The sequence below is a fragment of the Rousettus aegyptiacus genome, unplaced genomic scaffold (genome assembly GCF_014176215.1).
Source record: "Rousettus aegyptiacus isolate mRouAeg1 unplaced genomic scaffold, mRouAeg1.p scaffold_m13_p_14, whole genome shotgun sequence".
Lineage (NCBI taxonomy): Eukaryota > Metazoa > Chordata > Mammalia > Chiroptera > Pteropodidae > Rousettus > Rousettus aegyptiacus.
In genome coordinates, this window is record NW_023416289.1 from 54,223,332 (window position 1) to 54,247,454 (window position 24,123).

General features: G+C 51.8%; 1 protein-coding gene across 15 annotated transcripts in view; it reads right to left on the minus strand.

The window, feature by feature from the left end:
• Positions 1-393: 393 nt before the first annotated feature.
• AKAP13 (A-kinase anchoring protein 13) overlaps positions 394-24,123 on the minus strand; it is a 235,136-nt gene continuing 211,406 nt past the window's right edge. For 11 of the 15 annotated variants that reach the window (XM_016151661.2, XM_016151658.2, XM_016151655.2 and 8 more), the window contains 17 exons: positions 22,988-23,100; positions 22,315-22,467; positions 21,662-21,912; positions 20,247-20,372; positions 20,014-20,131; positions 19,096-19,344; positions 15,958-16,034; positions 15,247-15,428; positions 15,044-15,126; positions 12,727-12,921; positions 12,096-12,245; positions 11,570-11,640; positions 11,081-11,125; positions 8,684-8,734; positions 7,519-7,968; positions 5,774-6,113; positions 394-5,003 (listed from right to left, as the gene is read on the minus strand). In XM_016151661.2, the coding sequence (XP_016007147.2) occupies positions 4,954-5,003; positions 5,774-6,113; positions 7,519-7,968; positions 8,684-8,734; positions 11,081-11,125; positions 11,570-11,640; positions 12,096-12,245; positions 12,727-12,921; positions 15,044-15,126; positions 15,247-15,428; positions 15,958-16,034; positions 19,096-19,344; positions 20,014-20,131; positions 20,247-20,372; positions 21,662-21,912; positions 22,315-22,467; positions 22,988-23,100 (2,704 nt within the window). In that variant the 3' untranslated portion in view covers positions 394-4,953. The remainder of the gene's footprint in view (positions 5,004-5,773; positions 6,114-7,518; positions 7,969-8,683; positions 8,735-11,080; positions 11,126-11,569; positions 11,641-12,095; positions 12,246-12,726; positions 12,922-15,043; positions 15,127-15,246; positions 15,429-15,957; positions 16,035-19,095; positions 19,345-20,013; positions 20,132-20,246; positions 20,373-21,661; positions 21,913-22,314; positions 22,468-22,987; positions 23,101-24,123) is intronic. The other 4 variants (XM_036231987.1, XM_036231985.1, XM_036231984.1 and 1 more) reach the window with 4 other exon arrangements.

Consider the following 24,123-nt stretch of genomic DNA (forward strand, 5'->3'; position numbering starts at 1 on the left):
TCCCGAGAGTGTTTTTGGCAATTGCCCTTGTTTAGGGGTTGCGATGGGGTGAACACAGTTGGCAAAGGTAGGCACTAATGTTAGTAAGCCATTTTTTTTTTTTTTTTATTTCATTGATTTAACTGGAAGTAGTTCTGACTCCACGAACCCGGGTTTTGGGTGCCGGCTGCAGGAAAGAATGAGAGTCCCCAAGTAGCTGCTTACTGCTTCAGGATATCCTGACTCCTGTCCCCAAAGCCACAGAAGCAAGGTTTCACTGGGGAGAAGGCTCTCCTTAGAGAGAAAGAGTGTGTGTGTGTGTGTGTGTGTGGGGGGCACTTAACCCCTTTACCAGGAACCCAGAGTATCGTGGGACTCCCTCCAGGAAGCCCCTGGGAAGGAACACAGCCACAATTAAGACGTAAAGGACATTTATTTTTTTTTAAAGGGCCGAGGGGGGCTTTACAAGAGTCTGAAGCCGATAACTAGACAGGAAGATAAATAAAATACAAAGCCCGTATGTGGTGGTGAAATTCCAGAAAACACACTGAAAAAAATCTTTACAGTTTGAAACTGCTTTACTTTATACATAATTACAAATTAATATACAGCATCTGAGTTTCACCCCCTTTTATTTAATAGGTTTTAGCACAGAAGGTTCATATAGCATTTGAACCAAACAGAAGCAGAGGTACGAGGTGCCGGGAGCTGCCCTCCTGCATGTCCTGGTGCCCCCCACGCGCCCTGGTGGGCAAGCGACGCACAGGAGCGCGGGCTGAACCGCGACCACGGGCTGGGTCCCTGTCACTGAGCTCGAGCTGCCCGTCCTGTCGGGCGGCTGCAGAAGGCAGAGTTCAGGCGAGGTGAGGGCTTGGGGAGAAGCCCTGGGGTGCACAGAGGCTGAGGCCCGGGCGCCCCGGGGCCCAGCACGAGGCCTCCCGCACAGGCCGGGCCCAGACTGGGTGTCTGGCGCGGGTGACGCTCTGTGGCAGGAGGGACTTGAACCCGCTGGGCTTTGCCCATCTTCAGACTTTAGTGATAGGGAGAGACAGTTCAAGGCCTGTCGATCTTCTGACAAAATTAGATGAGAATATGCACAGAAGCCCTCGCTTTGTCTTTTTTCCTTCTTCCTTCTGTGGCAGCATGGGAATACTTTTCACTTTAAACCTGGCCAGCAGGCAATGGAGTCTAAAGCTCTGGTCAACTAGGAATGTTGTGCTACGTTGGAATAAAGGAGGAAGCCAACCGAAACACACCCGCCGCCCCCTTTCTTGTCTCTGGGTCAGTTAGAGACGGCGTGAGGCTGGGCCCTGACCCCCGGGACCTTAGCCACACGACCGGACGGGCCTGCTGAAGGACGTCAGACACAGGTCTCCCTCGGCCTCGGCTGCCGCTTCCCCTAAACCGTTGCTCCTGGGCGTCCGACCACGGGGGTCAATGCCCTTTCGCAAGGTCCCCTCCACGCCACCCTCCTTATGTCCCCTGGAGCCCACTCGCCAGGACCGTCTCTAATCCCCCTTCCAGGGCTTGGCTGTCCTTTGGGTCCAACTGGCCATCGACACCGCAGTAAACTGCTGCTCCTGTACCAGCACGGAAACCCTTGGGGAGAAAGAACGGGCCACGGAAAACACCTCAGGGGCTCGAGGATGGACTGCCAAATGCTGTGGGCGGCAACTCTGGGTCAAGTTCAGAGGCCTCGTCTCTAAGGCAGAGCCTATTCGGTTCAACCCCTACACAGTACCACCCCCCACCGACCAAGGCCCCAGAAACCCGAAGGCTTGTAACACTTGTCCTCATCACCAGCGTCAGGGGCAGAGGGAAATACGGGCGCAAATGAGCCCAGGGGCCGCCTTCAGGGGTACGACCCTGAGACTTAAGAAAAAACGGTAAGCTTGGTACCTTTTCAAAACAAATCTAGATACAGATTTCTTGCCCACAGACAGCTCTCATGGGGTGAAGGATGGAATGTTGGCAAAGGCTGAATTATGGCAATTTGCATGTTTCTAAACTCTCCATTTTAAAAGGAGAAAACAGTTAATGATTAAGTGTCACAAAAAAATCAAGCCGGGCAGTGACAGCGTGTAAAGAGCAACTACTGAGATGACTTAACCGAGGGGAGACAGAGCCTCCTTCCAGAAAATGCACTGGATTCCGGAAACCTGGGGATTCTGGACGGTGTCTCTGTCTGTCCCCCCGAAACCCAAAGCACGGCGGTGGGCACCGGCGACCGCAGTGTGGCGGCGAGGCCTGGCTCCCTGTGTGGGGAGGCACCACAGGGGATTGAATCCGAGCCGCCCAGGGAGACGACGCCTTCTTCTCACAGGAAAGACCCCCACACAGGGCTCAGACTAAGCGACCACAGCCACTGTCGGGGCCACCAGCATGACGGCGGCGATCCGGGGAGGGCCCTGGGCGGCAGGCGTGGAGCAGCACAGCTCTGGCAAGAAGCCGTCCGCTCTGCGGGGTGAAGGCGGGCAGCGTGGGCGAATGCGGACACGATCCTGATTCCGATTCCAACCCCGTCCAACCAGAACCCGGCCGAATTCGTTCAAACGAGCAGGATGCGGGAGAAGGTGCAATCTCCATTTTTAGAAACTGCCACCAAAACCACCAAAGCAACCTACGTGTGACAGCTAATTGGGAGTAAAAGACACTTTGAGACCGAAATCAAACTGCGGCCACGCACCAAACTCCGCGCCCAGCGCCCCCGGGAAGAGCGCCCGTGACACGGCTCTCCCGGCCCCAAGCCCTTCCTGTTTCAGGCCCAGAGCGCAGGGCGGCCCGACCCGCGTCGTGCGAGTCTGCGTTCGCCAGAGTCTTCCTTTCTAGCAGAGTGCGGCTCTCTGCGGGACGTGAAGTCACGGGGGGCGGAGGGCAGGTGACTCAGACAAGCGACAGGAACAGACGGCTGAGCTCCACGGGGCTCTAAGGAAAGCCGGGACAGAGCTGCAGAGATCAGCCAAAGGAAGCGACTTAGCTCTCTGCTGTTAGGGTCTTTGGGGGCACACCCTGGTTTCGACAGAAAATCAGCTGGTTTTGTTCCTAAAGTCTGTGACTGAAGAGTAAGACGTCTCCGCGACACAATGGCAAGTGCGGCTCACAGGCGGCCAGTCTCTTGACTGTCCAGCAGGAAGCTATCCCTTGATCAAAGAATGAGACGGGTGCAGGAGGGAGGCAAGGGGCCCCTTCCTCAACCGCAATTCCTTTCGGGCCTTCAAGGCACTTTGACAGATGCTGAGAAGCAAGCAGCTAGGGCTGTTCACTCTCTGCAGTGATCAGGCGGTTGGAACCTTTGGGCTGGGATGTTCACCCGTAACGCACGCACGCACGCGCGCACACACACACACGCACACACAATAAATAAAACAGAACTAAGCTAACAGCTTTAAACCAGACCTCTTTCAAATAAACTGAAAGATAAATATCTCCATCTGCAAGGCCAGCTTGCATGTCATCAACAAGCACCAAGTTACAGATTTTTTTTGTTTGTTTTTTGAAGAGTATGTTCAAAGACCCACGTTGCTGAAGGGCAAAAGGCAGGAGTCGAAGACCACCTTTAACGCGCACAGTTTCCCAGGCTCTCCCCTTCGTGGGGGTGACCAACGTGTCAGGTGTGTGAGGCCTCGGAGGGAAACATCACCCATGAACCATCCCACACCCATCAGCTGGTGACAAGCCACGACAAATACAGATCAAAACACAGTAGAAAAAAAAAAAAAAGAAGAAAAAAGGCATAAAATACAGGCAGCATTAGAGGCATCTTCCAGGGGTAGAATACAATAACCGACAGACCTTTAGACTTTAAAAAACTGTTAAGAAATTAAATATGGCCAAGGCCTTCTGACAGCGAGTGAGACCCTCCTGGGCCAGCTCTCCCCTCGTCTCCACTGGCGGAGACCACTACGTATGGGCGTCACACCCTCGCCTGAGCCTAGAGCCTACTCCTCGGCCAGCCGTGCCAGTCAGGACCGCATGGGACCCCCCTGCAGGAGGAGCAGCGGCCCGTGCTGGTGCTGGGAAGTACCAACGGGCCCCGCTGCGTCCCACAGGGAGGGCCAGGCAGGTGTGGCTTCCTCTGGAAGCCGTTGCGAGGTCTCAGGAACACCGCCAGGAGGCCACAGCCACTTCTGAATGGTTAGTGACAACCAAAAAGTGTCACGCTGCAGGGATCATGGTGAGGAGGGGCCTTTACTTCACCTGTGCCCAGAGTATGTGGGCAAACCTCTTGGAAAGACAGCTTGGGATTTCTTCCAGAACTGACGATGAAATTAATTGGGGGGGGGGGGGGTGGCTGAAATACCAAAATCAAGATGGTGCGGACTGTGTGCTTTTTAAACACATCGAGCGTTCCCTCACTGGTCTCACAAACGCTCGCCGTCCCTTCTAAGATGAAACGAGAGATGCACACAAGGAGGGGTGCGGGATGGGCGGCGGGGGTTTGTGGGGCGCCGCCCGGGGGCCGAAGGGCACGGCGAAGCGCGCCCGCGTGCCGCCTGGGTGCTGCGCGGTGCCTCCCGCGCCGAGCCAGGCTGGCCAGGCGTCGGGGACGGCCCGCGCGCGACCCCGCATCCCCAGCACGCACTGCGGACAGACGCGCACGACGTACAGACCACCTGCTGTGTGCTTCCTGGGTGGGTTCCCCAAAATAAAAGGCAGCCAGCGTTTCATACCTCTTTTGAAAACATTCTTTCAGGTTTTAGGAATCCCTGACATGCCCAGAACCGTCGCCTGGGCTCCTGGGGCCGGTGGTCTCCATGTAACGTCCTCGGGAGGGCCGGCCCCAGCCTGGGAGTCACTGGCAGTCACCAACCTGGGGCCTCCTCAGCCGCCCTGACACTCGGGACCGCTTGTCCCTCTGGTCCAGGCCCTGGGCAGCGCGGGGCGGCGGGCGCTTGCGGAGTACGGTGTCAGTGTGAGAGGGCACGTGGGAGCGGCGGGAGGTGCGCTGGCGACGCTGCCAGCAGCGGAGAGGGGTCAGCAGAAGATCTCTTCTCCCTCTGCAGGCACTGCTGACGCAGGGCCATCTGGAAGAGGGGACGCCAAGAAGGAAAGAGACATTCAGGGAAAACTGCTCTTTCATCACCAAACACAAGCCTTCCGGGATGCGGACAGATGACGGACTGGGGGACCCTCGCTGCTCGCACGGCAGGGTCCCCAACACGTCAGCTAACGAGGCTCGGTGGCGTCCTTCACTCTCTGAAGCCCCCCTGAGCTCCTGCGGACACAGCAGCCAGGAGACGGGCCAGGACACAGAAACGCCTCTCTAACTTCCCTCACGTGGGGAGAGCGCGGCCCTAACGGGCTCCATGGGGGGGGGGGCTGCTCGTGTGACCTCGTCGCACGCTCCGTAGGGGCAGGCGCGCCAGCGACTCCTGGAGTTGGCGTCACCCCCTTCCTGCAGTCACTCCGAGGAGTCACTCAGATCTCGGAACATGCTCACTGGGTACTAGTCACTACCGACTACCGGACTCGGCCCAGCAACGCAAGGACCCGTAACTGCTTCCTTTAGGTGGGTCTGAGCTCCCGGCCTAGGGCGCGGGGGCCTGGCGACGAAGCCTGCACTCGACTGCACACACGCGGGCCACACAGGGCGGGCCCTCGGACCCTCGCCGAGTCAGTGTCTCAGGTAAGCCAGCAGAGCTCGCCTGCTTTGCAGGCAGCGCAGGAGGGTTTGGGGAGAAGCAGGGCGGTCTGGCTTCCACTCGCCTGAAGGCCCCTCCATGCTAACCCATCCCAGACCACTGACACCCCACTAACATCCGACGCGGCCGCGGGGAGACCGTGTGTGACTCACCGCCGGGCTGAGAGCGGCCCCCTTTGCTCTTCTTCTTCTTCTCCTTCTTGTCCTTTGGCTTTGCTAATCCGAACAGGCGCGTGGAGGACGGTGGGGCGGTCGCCGGGGTCTGGCTCGGACCCTCCGGGACGACTTTGCTGGTCTGGCTGGCGGAACTCAGTATGTGGAAAGGCCCCTTATCTTTGTATGTCCGAGAGATGCTGTTCCTTTTTGGGGACACTGAGAGTTCCGAGTCCAACGACCCCGATTTGGCGACGGGCGGTGTGCAGGGCAAGGGGGACTCCTCGAGGTTGGGGAGGAAGGACGGGATCCTCAGCAGCTTGGTGTGTGGATGGGAAACCTGCACACGTGCAAGAGAAGGGGCTCAACGCGGAGGCCGGGGCGCCCCCGCGCCCGCCGGAGGTCGCCCGAGCGGCGCGGCCTGGCGCGACCCACTCCCACGACTCCACGGGCCTCCGCGTAAACGGAGTCAGAGCTCGGTTTCATTGACTGTCCTCCTCCTACTACCTATGAGTTACAAATTTCACCTTTGACCCCATGACTCTATTGCATTCACTTAAGGCCAGCATGGCAGAGAATCAGCGAGACCTTGACTGTGGCAGCTTAAAGGAACTCCCACGCCCTGCAGAAACGCGGGCGGGGGTGGGGTGCTGCCGATCTGAAGACTGAGTCACTACCAGGCGGAAGTAATCGCCTCAGGGCTCAAGGGTTCCAGAATAACCTGTTCAGGTGAGAGGGCAGGTGGAGAGCGGAGTTTACATCACGATTCTAGTCAAAGGCTAAATAAACCGAGGACGGAGAGCCATGACGGGCTCGGCCCAAGCCGGCTCTCCCCGCCTGGGAGCCGAGCCCGCAGGGCTGGGACGGGGACGGATGAGCGCTCGCGTCACAGAGAGCAGCGTGGAGCCATGTGCTGCTTCCCACCGCACATCTGAAAACCTCTGCAGGAAGCTGGTGTCCCTTCTGGAAGATGTCAGCTTAATCTTCTTTTATGATCCAAGGCCAATCGCTCGATCAAATGGCAGGAGCATCCACACACAGGCGGGCTGTGGGCACTCGGGCTTCCCGTCTGCCCGCCCCAAGTGTCCCTGTTCCTCCCTGAAAGGAACGCGGGGGCCACCGAGACGCTGCCACACCGACAGCCTGCCCAGGCGAGCAGCAGCTCCGCCGCCGCCCCGCACAGGGACATCCTCTCCCGGAAGAGTGGCCGCCGCCCTCCGCCTGCCGGGCAGGGCCCACCCCGGCAGCCAAAGGCTGCCGAAGCCACGGCCATCTACTGCTGCCTGCTGATCACTGGCACTGTGTGCTGTGGTCCCTGATCCGTGGCTTCAGGTCCCCTTAGACGGAGCCCTTCTGATGTCCTAGGTGGCACAGAGCAGGGGATGGCACCCGAAACCCTGGCTGGCTGACCACTGTTCCCTCAGACACACGGAGGCTACTGCAGCCTCAGATGACGGCGGGGGGGGGGGGGGGCAGCTCCAAGTGCCCAAACCCCCGGCACTGCCATCCTCCTGATCAGCCTTTTGCAAGTGAAAAAAGGAGGAAAGGACTCACTTCCTCAGCTGCCTCTTTAGTCCAAAAAAAAAAAAAAGGTTCTGCAGAAACAGCCCTCGTGCCTCCACTTCCTTTCTCCGGGTGCTCAGCACACAGAAGGCTCTCTGCGCCGCCAGCCATTGCCTGGCTGTGACGGGGACAGAGACAGCGAGCCCCGCCACCCCCGTCACCCCGGCTCTGGGCCCTGTTACCTGACAGGCGTCAGGGTCCCTCCGCCTCTGGCTGAGCCGCTCCGCGTCCCGCTCCAGCTGCTCCTGCTCCCTGCCCAGCTGCTTCTGCGCGGCCCGCAGCCTCTCCAGGTCGTGCTGGTAGGCGCCCTTCTTCTGCTGCAGCTCCTCCCGGTCCCGCTCCAGGTCCTGTTGCCCGCGGCGCACCTCCTCCTCCCGCTGGGCCAGCCGCGCCTCGCGCTCCTGCAGCGCCCGCTCGCGGCCGTCCCACTCGCGCTCCCGCCGGCGCTTCTCCTCCACGAGCTGCGCCTGCTGCTTCTGCAGGTTGGCCAGGTCCTGGCGCTGCTTCTCCAGGCTGCGCTGCTTCTCCTGCTCGATGAGCGAGCTGGGGCGGGACGAGCTCCGGGCGAGCGCCCGCTCAGACAGCAGCAGCTTCTGGTCCTCGATGTAGCTGTCCTGCTGTGACACCACTCCCTGAGGGAGACACCAGGGGGAGAGAGATGCAACCCTGCTGGGCGGACAGCAAGCGCCCTGCGCGCTCCTGACGCGGCCCCCGGTGCACGAGGCACTGGGCAGGCCAGGCCACAACTCTCCCCTGACTTTGAAGCTGGTCTGGGGAAAATGCTCCAGGTCAGCTGTGGGCAGTAATCGAACGGGGCGCGCAGTGGTTCGGAACTCAGGTTTGGTCACATGCTGTCTGCAGTCACTGGCACTGCCCGGGGTGGGCAGTGTGTGTGTCTTGGGGGTGGGAGTAGGTAGGAATGGAATCGGTTAGATCGTCAAAAACGGAAGTGAGCAGAACTGGAGAATACTCCCAGAAAGTACTGAATAACAGCTGTTTGGGGAGGGCCACCCTATCCAAATGCCACACAGACACGTGGAATGTGGAAACTTAATCACGCTAAAGCTTTTCAAGATTGAAGCGATCGCTTAAGTGCGTGTTAGCGCCCCGTGTGCCGTGTGGCGTGGCCACCAATAGCACCCACAGCCAACCATCTGCTCCTCGACTGCAGCCTTGGAAGGTCGGCGGGACGCTAACCGATCCGTCCGTGACCGTTCTCACCCCGAGAGCCAGCGTTCTCTAGCCTGAGGGCCCCTACAAACTCAAAGATCCAGGCCGGCATGATACTCTGTTTACTGTTTTTTTCTTGAAAGGAACAGGCGAAGGATCAAAGAGAAAGGCACATACCTGCAAAGTGCTAAGGAGTTCGTGGAGATGAACAATGCTCTGGACGACCTGCTGCAAAGGAACAGAGTGGGCACAGCGCTCCAGGACTGGGCCCCTCGCCGACCCCGCCCACTGCCTGTCACCTGACCAGGCACCTTCCCAGCGTAACACAGGGCAAGGTGTGGCCACTTGAGAGAAACAGTTTGAAACTGAAAGCACCAAAGGATAAGCGGGTACGAGCAGGCAAGAAAACAACACACGACCGAACAAAATAACCGAGTGTGTGCGAGAGACGTCAGCACACAGGAAGACGCACCCTAAGTCTCCAGTTATCTAAAACGGTCGGCACAAAAATGGCGCACAGACCAATGTAACGAAGCAGAAAACCCAGAAGCAAATCTTAAGAATTGAGTATATAAGTAGCATTCTAAGTCAATGGGAGAAGGAAAAAATATTCAGTGACTGTTTCTGAGAAAATAAGCTAAATGAAATTGGGATCCTGACTCGTACACAAAAAAAACACTCAAACGGACTCAAATGTTAAGTGTAAAAACAAACAAACAAACAAACAAAAACACAAAAGAGCTATAAGAAAATAGGAGAATATTTATTTTTACGGTCTTGAAACAGAGAAGGCTTTTCGAAGACAGAAGCAACAGACTAAAGCACACGCAGAGATCTTTATTTTTCACTATTTATAACTAAAGGTGAAAAGGACACACTGAACAGAAGTCGAAGGAAAAAAATCTGATTTAAAAACGTTCCCACAGTCAGTAAGAAATGAAAGCCCAAGCAGGAAAAACAGGCAAGAACTAAAATCAGCAGCTTTTAAAAGATGAAAGACAAATGGCCAATAAGATAATATTAAATGATTTGATCTTATTTGAAATCAAATAAATGCAAAATAAAAAAATTTAAAAAACCACTCGACCTCATCAAACCAAAAAAAAAAAAAGAAAAAAAAAGGTCAATGAAAAAACGTGACTTCCCGATGTTGGTGAAATAAAGAAAACAAACAGTGTGTGCTGATGGGCGGGGTTCGATGCACACTGCCGTCTGCACAGCGAGGAGATAATCGATGCGCGGACAAGGATGTTCTTGGCGGCATCATTTAAAGAGCAAATAAAGAACAGACCGGAGAGTTTAAGTAAGTTATGGCACACAACCATTGCGACACGCGGCTGAAGAGCACGTCTGTGTGAATACGCTCCGGGGAAATGCTTCTAACATGTGTTAAGAGAAAAAAACCTTCAGCATGGGAAGCTCCGGGGGTATTGATACAAACTGCATGAAATTACGTTTCTACTTTTCGCACTCACACAAACGGAGACACATGAGTGTGTGTTATGCGGAAGAAAAGGCTGGAAACAAATACCGAACACTTAACTGTAGTTAAATTTCTCAGGTTTTCTCCTATTTTATGTGTTACTGGGCATCTGTCAAACTTTCTGCCATGGATATGTATCTGTTTGAGAGGGGGGTGTCACAGAGGAGCCGCCAACCCTGGCTACGCATCTGCCCGTGGGGTGTAAGCCAGGGTGAAATGCCTGGGAAACACGGGACTCACACTGTTTCTCATCTGACTCTTCCCACTAAATTGAGGGGGGGGCGGGGGGATGGGGAGCAACTACGAAAAAGGGAGAGCGAGCGACGCTGCCAGCCACGGACACGGAGTAACGGGTAACGGCCTGCGGGACAGCAGGTCCACGTCGCTGAAGGAGAAACGCTCAAGAGCTGCCACGCCAAAAAAGGGACGAGATCCTGTGTTTTTAAGGGGGAAAAAAGGGAACCGTCCCTTAATCTAAGTTTCACAACGAAGCTCCTCAGGGATTAACGATATTAGGTTAAAGCAAGAAGGAACAGAGGGGGCCCTGAGGGGCGCGCCCCGCAGCCGCCAGCACCGTGCACAGCACTGCGGGGCGACGGGCTCGCGGAGTGAGCAGCAGCACCCAGGGCAGGACACGCAACTCAGATCCTCAGAGGAGAAATGACGAGGCATCACCCACGAGTTAATTTGCATGTTCCAGACTTGCGGCTTGTGTTTTTTTTTTTTTTTTTTTTTTTTTTTGCCTGGGCTCATGTTACAGGAAAGGAGGCTACAAATTTTATTCTGTGCTGGGACCGGAGACACCACCACCGAGGAGGTGACGCAGGCCACGTCCACAAAAAGCAAGAGGTTTCCCGAGGGCGGAGAAGCACACCCCACTGTGTTAGCAGGCGATGCTCTGGCACAGATGATGCCCTGGGGCGGCGGAAAAGGCAGGGACGAGGACCTGCCACCCCCCGAACTGCACTGGGAGGTGCGCCCCTCACAGCCAACAGTCAGCCTGTTTACGCCAGCGCCAGCGAAGCAAAAAGGAGTATTCCTCACCTAGCAATTGTAATGAAATCGTACTAAGTAGCTCATAACGCCCCTACCTCATTGTTTCTCTTCAGCATAAATGCCAGGTTTGCGTTTCCACCCTGTAAAACAAACAAACAAACAAAAAAAACCCATGCATTTCATTTCAAAATAATGAAGCCCCTGAGGCACGAATTATACTTAATGTACGTCTAGTTATGCTGCGGTGCCTGGGCTCACTCCTGGCCTGAGGAACTGTTACTCAAGCCTTGGAAAGAGTTCGAGTTGGTCTGGGGCTCTGAATGAAACTGGTCCTGCCAAGGCCATGGTTGAACCACGAATGTAAACACGGCACGAAGCCAGAAAGGCTGAATGGTCAGTAACGTGAGGACGCCTGACTGTACTGTTTGTTTAAAAAACATGCTTTCCTCTTCAAGCAGGAAGTAAAAAGAGCAAGTCGGCCGTCCAAAACAAAATCTAAGTGGACTAATTACGAGACTATGAATTCAAAGAGAAGTGCCAACGAGGTCGTAAATAGTGAGCTTTATAAAAAAAAAAAAAAATACCTTCTTCAGACCGCTATCTGATTCTGTTCTTCTAAGATCTTGGCCATCATCTCCTTCTTCCTTATCACCTGCTGAACAAGCAAGCAAAGTGTTGTGTTTTTTTTTTTGTTTTTTGTTTTTGTTTTTACTTGTGAAACAGATTAGCCACGAGAAGAAAACAACATGCACGGCTCAGGGATATGTGTCTGAATCCTACGAGTGCCCAACAGTGGGACGCCATGGCAACTAAGTGATTATTCATATTTTTACTGATGCAGAAGAACCAGATGCTAAAAGGAAAAACGAGTATTACTACTCTTATGACTAGAGCTTAGCTGAGACCCAAGGAAATCGTTAATGAGTCAAAATTAATGTGTCACTGACTGAGCTTCTTGAGTCTTTCAGCAGCTAGGTATTTATTAGAGCGTTACTAAAACATTTATTGATCGACTGGGACCAAGGAACTGGAATTACGTACGGGTCATTTTCAATTGTATGTGACAGACAAGCACTGCTTACGAAGGCACATGAGCTCAGAATCGCCCACCTTTTGAGGCATTCATCTGGTGGCTGTCGAATCCTCCAAAGGTCTCTGCTCTCCGGGGCAAGGACACGGGGCCAGCTACGCCTTCCGACTCTGCAGGAGGCCCGAGTGCGCCGCCCAGGCTTCCACTCACCAGACTCTGAAGGACCTCCACTGAAAAACAGCAAATGTGCACATTCTTTCGGTTAAAATGCAGTTTTTCAAAGACAAATTGTGTGGAAAAGAAAGAAGGAGGGAGTGGGGCTGTGAATTAAATCTTAAAAGGCCATCAAGACATGAGCAATACTACATCACAGTGTCTGTGAATCGGCGCTTGGCCATAAAACCATGAAGAAGCATCCGTGGTTACTTTAGAAGTCATAATACCTGTTCCTTTTGAGAGGGAGGGGAGAAGTTTGATGGGGACAGGATATGGGGAAGGGCTTGCGGGTGTCTGGCCACATTTTACAGCTTGACCTGAGTAGTAGTTACAAGATGATCACCTGCGTATAGCTCACTGAAGCAACATAATTGCTTTGGGTGATTCTCCGTATTTGCGCTTGCATGTATGATAAAAGAGGAAAGCTGGTAGATGGTATTAGTGTGTAAACGGCACGGGGACGCGAGAAAGGGGGCGATGCTGAATATAAATTACCCTCATTTATTGCACTTTTCATTAAAGGTCCTCCTTTGAGCGCCTCTTCCGTGTTGGAGCGGAAGAGGATTCTCGAGCTCTGAGGTGGGGAGCAATCCTCTGGCAAGGGGGTGCTGCACTCGGTCATGTCCCGGAAAATCATCTCCTTCTCTTCTAGCAAGAGTAGAATCTGCTGGTCCTTTTGCTGAAGCTGCTCTGCAGGGCGGAAAGAGAAAAGGGCTGGCGATCAGTAGGAGACGACCGAGAGGCGATCGCCACCTTGTGGTGATGCGAGGGACCACACATAGCTTGTTCCTCTCTCATCATGAAGGCAGCATCAAGTTTCTCTTCTTTGAGTCCTACACCTGGGCCCTTCTAGGCGAACACCGGAATTTCTGACGTGACAAGCCAGACCTTGCTTCCACTCCCCTACCTCCTGCTTTTTCCTCAACCCCCTCTTTTCTGGCTATGAATAGGCGCTTGGCCATAAAACCATAAGAAACATATGTGGTTACTTTAAAAGTCATAGTATCTGTTCCTTTTTAGAGGGAGAAGTTTGATGGGGACATGATTCCTCCCTCCATGGAAGACGCTCCCGGTTCTCTTCCTACCGTCTGCGCCCAGGGCACTTTACACACCTGCCACCTGCGAAGGAGTATCTGGGGTCTCCATGGCTGCATCCTGGCCGGCCACCCACCCCTTACACACCTTCCCCTTGGGGACCTCATGCACTGCCACGGCTCTACTTCCTCTGTGCTGATAACCCACAAAAAGCATCCCACATCCTACCCACTCCTTTGAGTCCAGTCCCACTGTCAAGTAGCGACCTGCGCCAAGATGCCTGGTTCTCGGCACGTCAGAAGCCTCGTCGATTCTTCCGCCCACCTCCTCCCTTTAGCCTGTGACCTCTTCCTCTGTCAAGAGCATCTTCGTCCTCCGGCTTACCCAGGCTGGAGCCCTGCCCCACCGTCCACACCGGGCCCAGCCCCGCTCTAACCCGTCTCTCGTGGAACCTATCTCGAACCTCCCAGACAGTCTTTCCATTCCCAGTGGCTCCTCCACTCCCTCGAGCAATTCTCCCGACTGGCTTCAATACCAATGAACAATTCTTAAGTTTCAGTTTTGCTAAAAATGTCGTGTCATTCCCATGTTGCTTCTCCCAGTTAATCTCCCATCACTCAGCCCCGACCCCCTGGGTCAGGCGAACCTGCCCTTCCTGGCGACAGATCAAAGCCTTTTCCCCCTTCATCTAACTTTACCCGTGTGGCGAGTGACGTGACTTTTTTCAGACGTAGCTCACGTGCCCGCCTCCCTGAGAGACGCATCGAGGCGGGAGCGGTAGGTCCCATATGCGTCACACGTGGCTCTGGCCCAGCAAACCACTGGTGGCCTGTCACCCACCGTACGCCCCCCTCGCTAGAGCATGAGCCCCCCGATGGCAGCGGCTGTTCCGGGCATCTCTGCATCCCGAGCACCTCGCAGCACGCCTGCCTAGGCGCTGCACACGTGTCAGAAGACGGCGGTTTTAGCCCCGCCATCCTAGTCACGGGCCGACGGATCTGACGTCGAACTCCGGCTCCAGGCTCAACCTGCCCACCTCCCTTGGTGCCCCTAGTGAACAGAATGCCATCGCTTTGTCCAGCTTCCAATTAACTGTAGGCCTTATTTCTACCCAAGGCCCAGTCTTTAGCTCAAACATTAAATAAGCACTGGCAGACTGGGAGAAGAGCACGAGGCTGGGCTATGCAGAAGACGGGGAGCAGAATCCTGGCTCTGCCGTGACCTGTGGGCGGGACCCGGGGTGGCTGGGCCTTGGTGGGCCTCATCCTTCTCACCTACACAAGGCAGATAAGAGTCCATGTCTTTCGGAGATGCTGGTAAGACTACCCGAAACAGTAAGGATTCAACCAATCGCGGTCCAAAATAACCAATAAACACACTTCTCTCCAAACCACCTCCTAACTCATTTATGGCACGGCGGCCAGGGTAACTGATGAAAACAGATGAACTGGAAAATTCTTTTCCTTAGACACCTTTCTCTCCCTCTTGTTTTACCCTTAGATGTGACTGTGCAATTCTCCAGACTCTTCTGTGACGGAGCACAGACAACACGACGGTCCGAGGATGCCGACACTGAGACCAGGGAACCGACGCTGCTCTGATCTGGGGCCGGACACGTTCTCACAGCTGCTGTTTTGTGCCGGGTCTCGTGTCGCCTCAGGTTTGGTTTCTCTTTCGTTAAAAGCTATCCACCTCCCTGATTCCAAGTGCCCGGGGACAGCACCGGACCCGAGGAGCAGCAGAGACGAGGGACTCAGACCGCCTCCAGCAACTTTACCTTTTAATTCCCGGGCTTTGGTGTCCAGCATTTTCTTTTCTTCCTCGTTCTCACTAGGAATTCCTTCATCTTCATCTCTGTTCCTAATACAAACAAACAAAACAAAGCATCCCTCAGGTGCCGATGACTCTGAGGGCTGCCCGGTCCCGTAGGAAATCCCAGGGGTGTGGGGAGGCGGAGATGGGCAGTGGGGCCGAGCTCACAGGGTGTTGATCGTGTCCTGAATGATATGAATCCAGCTGTTCCTCTCCTCTTTGGAGCTGGCATGGACTTCCACCATCTCCGGGTCTCTCATCCCCATGCTGATCAGGAACAAACCTTTCTCCTCATGCGCCACTTCCCTTACGATCAGCTTCTTTAAAGAGATCACTGTTGACTTCTGGTCCTGGACAAGGCGAGAGGCCAGATGTAAGAGAGGCACACAGCACTTTAACCTGTAAGAGTGACTTCAGTCTAAGGTAAAATAATATGGCTTACCAAACAACAGAAGTTGGATAAAGAAAAATACTTCATTATTCGACTTATATTTTATCAGACAGAAAAAGAGTTCCAAAACGGCAATGACCGTTTATGGCTATAAAGGTTCTAGTCATGTTTTCTACGTGACAGATCTTTCCATTTTCCTCACAGAACCTGGCTGGCAATATTATAAAGTAGCATGATTTACAGGACATAACCTGTGAGAGATACTCCGCGATTAAAGGTCCAAGGCTCTCAAAAGGATTGTAAGGAAGCAAAAGATTTCTTCAGAGACAACTGTGAGGGTGCATAATGAATCACTCAGAGGACTCTGTCTTGAGCCAATTAGTTCTGTATTAGACAATACAGTGTTTAATTTATACTCAACAGTCACCCCTTACTGTTTTGAATACTACTATTAGGTACAAAGAGAACTACTTAATGATTCAGCTTACCAATGACGCAAAGATGTATTTCTGGTCTTTTTCTTGAAGGAAAACTAAGATGTCAGTAAGCAGCACCGCCTGAACCTCTGGAAAGAGAGACAAAGACAGCGATGAGAAGAGTCAAGCGCGGTCAGGGCACCTTTATCGGTCATTCAGAAAGAAACACACCCCACGGAGCAGGTCAGGACCAGAGGTGCTACTCCTCTAAGGCAACCGTTTTATATTTTCGCAGGATCCAGACCTGTTCATTGGAGTTTCAGAGGCATTTTAAAATGGGATCTCTATCACCAAAGCTTTGTCTTGGTGAAGTTTCAGTACATGGTCCTGGAAAGACATGTCCCATAAGCCAAAGTATTTTAAGAATAAAATACTTTAAGAGCAGCAGGACTTTAATCGACGTTAAACAGAAACACGCTCCACAGAACACTCGGGCTGTGGGACTTCTCAATTTCTGACCACAGTAATGGGAAAGGCGTGGGACGGCAGGCAGGAGAGCTGTCAAGGTGATGCAGAAAAACACCTAGGCCTGATGAGAGGCAGACTCCGCCACACCCCCGAGAGAGTAAGGGTGGCCCCATGCAGTCCTCGGATTTCACAGGTGCACGCGAAAGCAGTAGCTTTATCTCAGAGTCAACCTCAGCACCTCTGTGCCACGGGGACAGACAGCCTTCCCTGCGTCTCAATTAGAATAAAACTCAAATGGACATCTCTGGCTGGATCTAGGAATCAAAAGACATCTCACAAACTCATGCTCTAATTCTCTAAGAGCACAAAGTGTCATTTTCCATCATTCCCTTAAGGACAAAGTCTGACATCTCTGGAGGTGAGCCGGCCAGTGAGATCTAACAGGCTGGGCCCTCTGCGTCCTCTTGCCTTTGGGAAGCGGAAGGAAGTGCCTTGTGCAGCCCCTCCCCGGCGGCGGGGCCCCTCCTGCCTTTGCTAGCACTTCGGCCACAGAGAGAATCCCCGCTCCGTGTCGCTCTGCGAAGCCAACGAGGAAAACGGAAGCGAGGACGTCTAATTTCTGGGGGGGCCTAGTTTTTCAACCGAGACCACAGCAATTTAGTTTCTGTTTTTCTTAAGTTTAACTTTAAATAAGTCAGGTCTCTGCCAAAAAAATAAAAAGTTCTAAAACATAAGTTTCGACTTCATTGGATCCTGAAGTTTATATGGCCAGTGTCAGCGGATCAGAGAAAATCCCATCCTCTTCAAAGGGCACCCCACACAGTACTGGCTGTTCTTGGCATGAGTCCCCTCGGGGGTGAGAATGACTCAACGCCAACTCCTACCCCCGGCAACGGCATTTCAGGCCAGAAAATCTATCGTTTCGCCATGGGCTTGACCACAGCTTCATTACAACAGCTGGAATCTATTAGTTTTTATTTGGGAAATAAACAAACTGCTGTATAAGGGAAAGAATAAAGACCTTGCTCCAGGCAGCGGCAGATCTAGAAAACTCAGGTCCTCATAAGAAAGGGCAGGTGTCTGAACCGCCGGCCTGACCCAAGGATACCCTGGGTCAGCCCTGACGAAACTCTCAGAACCTCAGAGGACCAGGCTGGAAGGACGAGGCCTCAGGGACCACTCGGTTCCAAGCCATCATTGAGCAGTGAGATGCACATCTGGTTGGTGGCCGGAAGGCATGTTTCTTTTCTCTGAAATTACCCTTTTCTTCCTTTTCCTGACGTCTAAGGGAATTCGGGCCCAGAGCAGCTCTTGCCTGAATCACTGCGGCAACGATTCACCTCCTGTCTGTCACCAGACTCCCTCACTCCTGCTGCACTCCAAGCCACTCCCCGCCCCCCGTCGCTGTACTAAGAAACACTCAAATGTACCCCTTTCCTACTTAAAACTCTCCATTTTGAACCCATTCGCTGCCCCACCCCCAGGCGCAGTTATCAACTGTCGACTTCTTAGTCTGGAGTACGAACCCTCTACAGCTCAACCCACAGCCCGGTCCTTCCCTGCCGCTCAGCCGCCACCGAGGCCTACCCTTCCCTCTGGGCTCCCCGCCGCGTGCTGGCTGATTTCCCCTTCTGCCGGCGCCCTCCCCTTCATCCTTCAAGACTTACCTCACTGCCAACCCTTCACCCTCCTCCAACCCTTATCTCAGGCCTCTATTGTGGCACCCACTCTACCGGAGACTAAGAACCTCTGTACAGGTCTCTTCTGACCCCAGCTTCTAACTGGGGGTCCTGCTTTGCTCACCTTTGAGACCATCTGATTACTTAGGACTTCCTCGCTGCTTGGTCTGAGCGTGGCGAGGCCCTAGCTAAGGGCTCTCGCTCACTCTCTGAGAGCAGTCACCTACAGCGTCACTTAGACCTCAGAGAAGAGAGAGGCACACACTTCATCCACCCTAGTGGATGGATGGGCTCGCCTGCTCCACGCACTCAGCTCACTGAGGCCACGCAGGAGGGAGTGAACTCGAGGTGCCGGAAGTGGGGGCGGCCACACAGACCCAGAGAGTGCAGGTTTGATGAAAATAGTTATTAAGAAAAAAAATCAAATGTACAGCTGTAACAAACCTCGTCACTTCTGTAACTTGATGTGGCTGATCGTGCGAAAAGTCAAAATTAAAACCAAATGGAAAATATCCTTTATGATCTCTTTTTCCCAGAGAAAGATGAAAGCTATAAATATCACACAGTTTAATAATAAATCTAGCTAATGGGAGTTAATCTTACATTTCTCTAAGGTCTCAGGAGCTGAAAACTCCTCTAACATCTCCTCAGATCAAGTGATACAAGCGTTTTTAATCTCTCCGTGAACTGTCGAACTGATGGTGCTTGTTTTGCCGGAGACCCCGATCCCGAACTCACCACCAGCTCGGGTAGAGAAATACGGCTTCCTCAACAGCTGTGTTTTTCTATTAATCTTAACCTTTTGCTTTGGTTTTAAAAATCTTTTCTTCCCCGTTTTCCCTGACTGCATCATTATCTTGTTACCTGTATTTCACATGATTTTGTAAGCTCTCTCAAACCGGTCCCTCATCACACAAGGTTAAACGACAGCTGCTCCAGCGTGGGGTCTGGATGCGGGTGGGCTCCCTCAGAAAACTGCGGTGGCGAGTGTCTAACGAAAACGTCTGGACGTGCCCGCTTTCCCGTGGCGCCCGCTCGGCCTCAGCGACACCGTGAGCCTCACCTTTCAACCGCCCCGCTGTGCTCTTCAGAAACACGCTCCCGTCGCGCACGAGCTTCTTCCGCTTCAGGTCCTCCTTGGCAAACATCTGCCCGCTCTTCATCCTCATGATCGACTTGCTGTCCGTCCTTGTGTAGATCTCATTGAGACGCACCTTCTTTTCATAACTTGCCACTTTGCTGTCCACGGCGCCAATCACCTCCTTCACCAGGCTCAAGGACTGGGCCAGATCCTCCTGCTCCACGTCATTGTCTGAGGAGGAGAGAGGACAACTCGGCTTCTAATGGACGCTGTGAGACAGGGGTGGGAGGGGCGCCCCGCCTCTGGCCCCCACCGCTGTTCCCCGTTGTGGGCTATCACAGCAGAGCAGCACAGCGAAGGCCACGTGCCTCCCCCACTCTCTCAGTCATGACTTTAATTCTAAATAAAGTCGGACGTTTTTCATGATAAGGATAACATCCAATCACACAATCACATGCCATGTTCCCAAATGGAAGGAACAAACATTTTTAGGGGGAAAGAGGAGCAACAAGTGTTTATTTACCCCTTTGCGTCGCCTCAACTCTAACATCACTGCCTAGGAGCGGGATTAGCCAAGAGAGAAACGCGTAAGCCCTGACTGAATGAGAAGCGGCAGCAATTCTAGCACTTCCGGGGAGAACTGCTGGGAACTATCTCCCAGCCCAGCGCTAAGGGCGAAGCTCCCAGGTCATCGAACTCTCCACGCAGTTAGTGGCTGCCTCCCTTCCTGCTGTCATGCGCCCTAAGTCTGGTGACATAACGTGTCAAGTTTTCACTCAAGAAATAGTTTTTAAGGTAAACCCCAGGACCTCCTTTAGACCCTCGAGAGCAGGAAGGCGCCCTCCCTGGACGACTGCTGCGCTGTTGGGCACACGGGCTGTGCAGACACAGCAGGCTCACCTTTGGTACACTGCAATATCCTCTGGAACAAAACGGGGTACTTGGTGATCCGCTGAGTCACCAGCAGGATGCACTCCGGGACGCCGAGCCTCCGCACCACTGAGCTGCTCATCTTCTTCTGCAAGGGAGCAAGAGAACCGTCAGGAAGGAGCCGAGGAAGAAGGCCCCAGCTAGGACTGACGGGGACAGGCGCTCTGGACAGGGGCAGGGAGCGCCGCGTGTCAGCCTGCTACCTTCACGAAGGCCTGGAAACGCTTGTCCTTGGTGTACAGGTCTTTGAAGTAGTTTACAGACTGGTTGTGCTGGCCACAGAACTTGCCATATGTCTTCTTCAAGCGTTCTGCATTCTCGCCTGAAAACTGCACGGAGAAGAGGAGTTACGCCACGACTCAGGCACTAAGCTCACGCTGCCGTTTTGGACAAAGCTGCCAGTCTACTCGGAAAACCCAAGAGGGCTCCCTCATAAATTCCCCTGAAGATTCGAATGGCGCAGCAGCTTTGGAAAACAGTCAGGCAGTCCCTCAAAAAGTCAGTCTCCAAATAAACTCAGCCACTCCACTCCTACACATAAAAAGGTCTGTCCACACAAAAACTCGCATACAAATGTTCATTATTCGTAATGGCCCCCAGGTGGAAATAACCCGTATGTCCATCAAAGGATGAATGGATAAATGAAATGTGGTGTGTCTGTGTGTGTGCGCACGCATGCACATGATAGAATATTATCCAGCCACAAAAAGGAATGAAATATTAATTTGACACATGCTACAATACTGATGAATCTTGAATTATTCTCAATTTTAAAGAGCCAACCACCAAGCATAGTTCTACCTGGTATTTAGCAGATGTGCAGCAAATACAGAAAAACGAATGACTACACAAATTAACGAGGTGTGGGGTGCAGGCTCAAGAATACAAGGACAGGACAAAATTTCCAATTATCAGCAAATGTTCCAGCAATTGAACCTGCGTCTACACAGAGGCAGAGATGTGCTAAGAAAAAGTGTGAGCTAGTCAGATGTGATGTTATGTCCTTCTGCTTGTTAAGCATAAACTAGCAACCTGAAAAAAAAGTTTTATAAGGAAACATTAAAAACTATGACAAAAACATCTTATAAGTATCAAAATATAACTTTTAGCCAAATTGTTTTTGGAGTATGACTGAAATCATACCATGCCCAGTTGAAAATATCAGTAAGATGTATTTTATGAAACGTTTCACTGGTAGTTAGTTTCTTATTCAATTTTCTGTGCTCAGGCGGTTTTCAGATAAATGAGTTCCTTTTGATTTGAGGCAGAGGGGGAAGTTGAAACGCCCTACAAATACTTTTCATTTCTTAAACTATACTGTTTCTGATAGTATAGATTCTGAGGAAGAAAAACTAAGTTTTACTGAGTAGCTACTGTAGATGCCAAATACTGTGTGTGTGTGTGTGTGTGTGTGTGTGTGTGTATTCCTTTTAACTTTTAAAAAGTAATATTAGGGGAGAAAATACATCCTTGTTTATAGAGAAAACAAAACAAAACAAAACTGAGGCTCAGAGAGATTAACAACTTACCCAGCTTACAAAAGTGACAACTGCTACAGCCAAGATGTGCACGCAGTCGCTGAACCCCAAAGCTTCACCCTTTCTTTCCCACGGCTCACCTGATTGACAAGCACATCTCCCATTCTCTTGATGAGAAAGTTCTTTTCGCTTTTATCCACCATGGACTCCTTCTTCCGCTCCAGGATCCTCTGGAGGAACTGACTGTGGATACTGATCAGCTCGTCCAGACAGGGGAACAGCTTCTCCACCATCTGCTGCTCGAAGAGCAGGTCCGTCATCATCCCCCGGCTGTACACGTCACTCATGATCTTGAGTGTGCGGATGTGGTGCAGCTCCGTCTGCATCAACTCTGAAGGAGGGATGCAGTCAGGGATGCTCTGGGGCAAGGATGCGCCTCCCCAGGTCACGTGCTGCCATTAAGCACCAGCTTAGCCTGAAGGCCACCGAGAACCCAACTGAAACTCGAAAACTGGCTCAACAGCTGTCTTTTCCCAAGTGTTTTCATCTTCTTCCTCTAACCTTCATGTGACTACAAGAGGCATACTCGATCCCACCACTCTTTGGTGGTTTCCAAACTGGTGTGCATTGAAATCAAAACCTTTCAAAATTTACCATGTTCCTATTTCCTAGAAATGACTTGTGTTTAGTGTCTAATTCCTAGTGTAGTCACAACAGATCTTTTCAGGCCTGTTGCCTAAATAAGCAGCCATAGTGAATAAGACGTTCAATTAAAACAAAGGGAACATCTCACCATAGATCACTTCCTGCCGCTTGACCACATCTTTCTTTTGCTGCTTCAGAAACTTGCTGTCCACTATGCGACTCCAGGACTCTGCCTCGAGTTGTTTGGATTCAAGCTCGAAGTCTCCCAATAGTTGTCCTTCATTCATGTCTGTACCTACTCCTCAAAAGGTCAAAATCAGTATCAGGACCTGGGGTTTGTGACCTCTAAAAAGCCTGTGCTGGCCTGTGCTCGGGGTGATAACTTCCTAAGACACACACTCTCTGCATCAGTACAAGATAGATTCACAGAATCTTATTTCAGTACAAAAAAAGAACCACTTCCTGTTTGGGAGCAGCATGCTCTTCATCCAAGGCTTTGGCTAAGGGTGAGCAACATGGCATCAATCAAATGTGATAAAGGCACGATTCCCACGTGAAGCAGGAGCTGGAAGAGATCTGCTGACTTTACTTATGTCAGAGAGCAGGCCTATACCTGCACCAGGAGAGCTAGAACTGAGCGCGTAAGAAAGTCTGGGGGGAGAAAAAGCGTTTGTAACGAGTACGACCACGTTAAAATCAATGACCTCTTTAAGGGGCGACCATCTAACTTCACAGGAGTATGGAAGACGGAAGCACTAATATTCCATCAATGCTTGCATTCTAGGTAACAGCAGAGTCTATAGAAAATAACCCCCTCTTACCCTCATCGGTAAGTGATTCTGTTGACTCATTGACCTTGACGATTTTGTTTAGTGAATCTGTTGAATGAGACAGGAATTTCCAGGTGTTTGATATGTTCTCATCATTGCCAACTCTGGGGACAAAAAAAAAGCAGTGCATGCTGTCAAATACATTCTGATAAGCCACCATTTGCTTTTCTTAAGATTACCTGGTGAACTCTACCACAACAGCTGGCAGAGCGTATGCACTGCAGTGATCTCAGACAAATTACCCGTTAGGGTCCCAGCAGCATGCGATAAGAAGTAGTAACGAAGGCTGAAGGTATTTCACATCATTGCAAACTTGAACTTTTTGAGCCTTTGGTTTTTTTTTTTTTTTTTTTTTTTTAAATTTAATGATAGGCAGTAAGGAGAACACTCTTCCCTCAAAATGTGTAAGTATATAAGAAACCACAATAATTGGCCCCTGTTCTCTAAATATCTACTGATAAAGCACTTAAAATGTCCTCGTTTGCTTTCTGGATCCCGATTCGCTGACTAGCATAGAAGGCAAGCAGTCCGTGTTTGTGGTGTGGCACGAAAGCAAGCCAGAGGCATTTACAACTTTCAATTTTATTTAAAAGTCAACTTTTAAAAGTCATGGTATTAATAAATTTTAACAACACAGCTTTGAAAAGAAGGCCTTTGGATAATAACAGAGAGAGACAAAACGAAAATACCTGAACCTTTTTTTTTTTTGAGGAGGAGGACATTAGCACAGAGGTTAGAAAATACAACAGATCTGCATCTTTTAGGTAAGAATTTTCCTTTAGCCTAGGTTAAGAGAGATGTTTTGAGCCCTCCATTTCAGATGACTTCTTTACTTGATGGGAAGGCAGGCGTCTTAACCCAAATACGCAGCAACGTCGTAACTGGCCCCGTGCTAATCATGTAATAACTGAAGCCTCAATAGTCAGGGGCCATAGCAACTTTGTAGGGACCACGAAAGGAACCCAGTGGGAAACAAACAGTAATAACTGGCCCATTATTCACTCTCATGAAACTGACTTAAGCATCAAGAGGCAAAGATGGAAAACAGTTTTTAAAAGAAACAAAAAGACCAGGTTCATCTGACATAAAGAAAACCGTGACGTCTGAAAATACGAGTGGCTGCAACT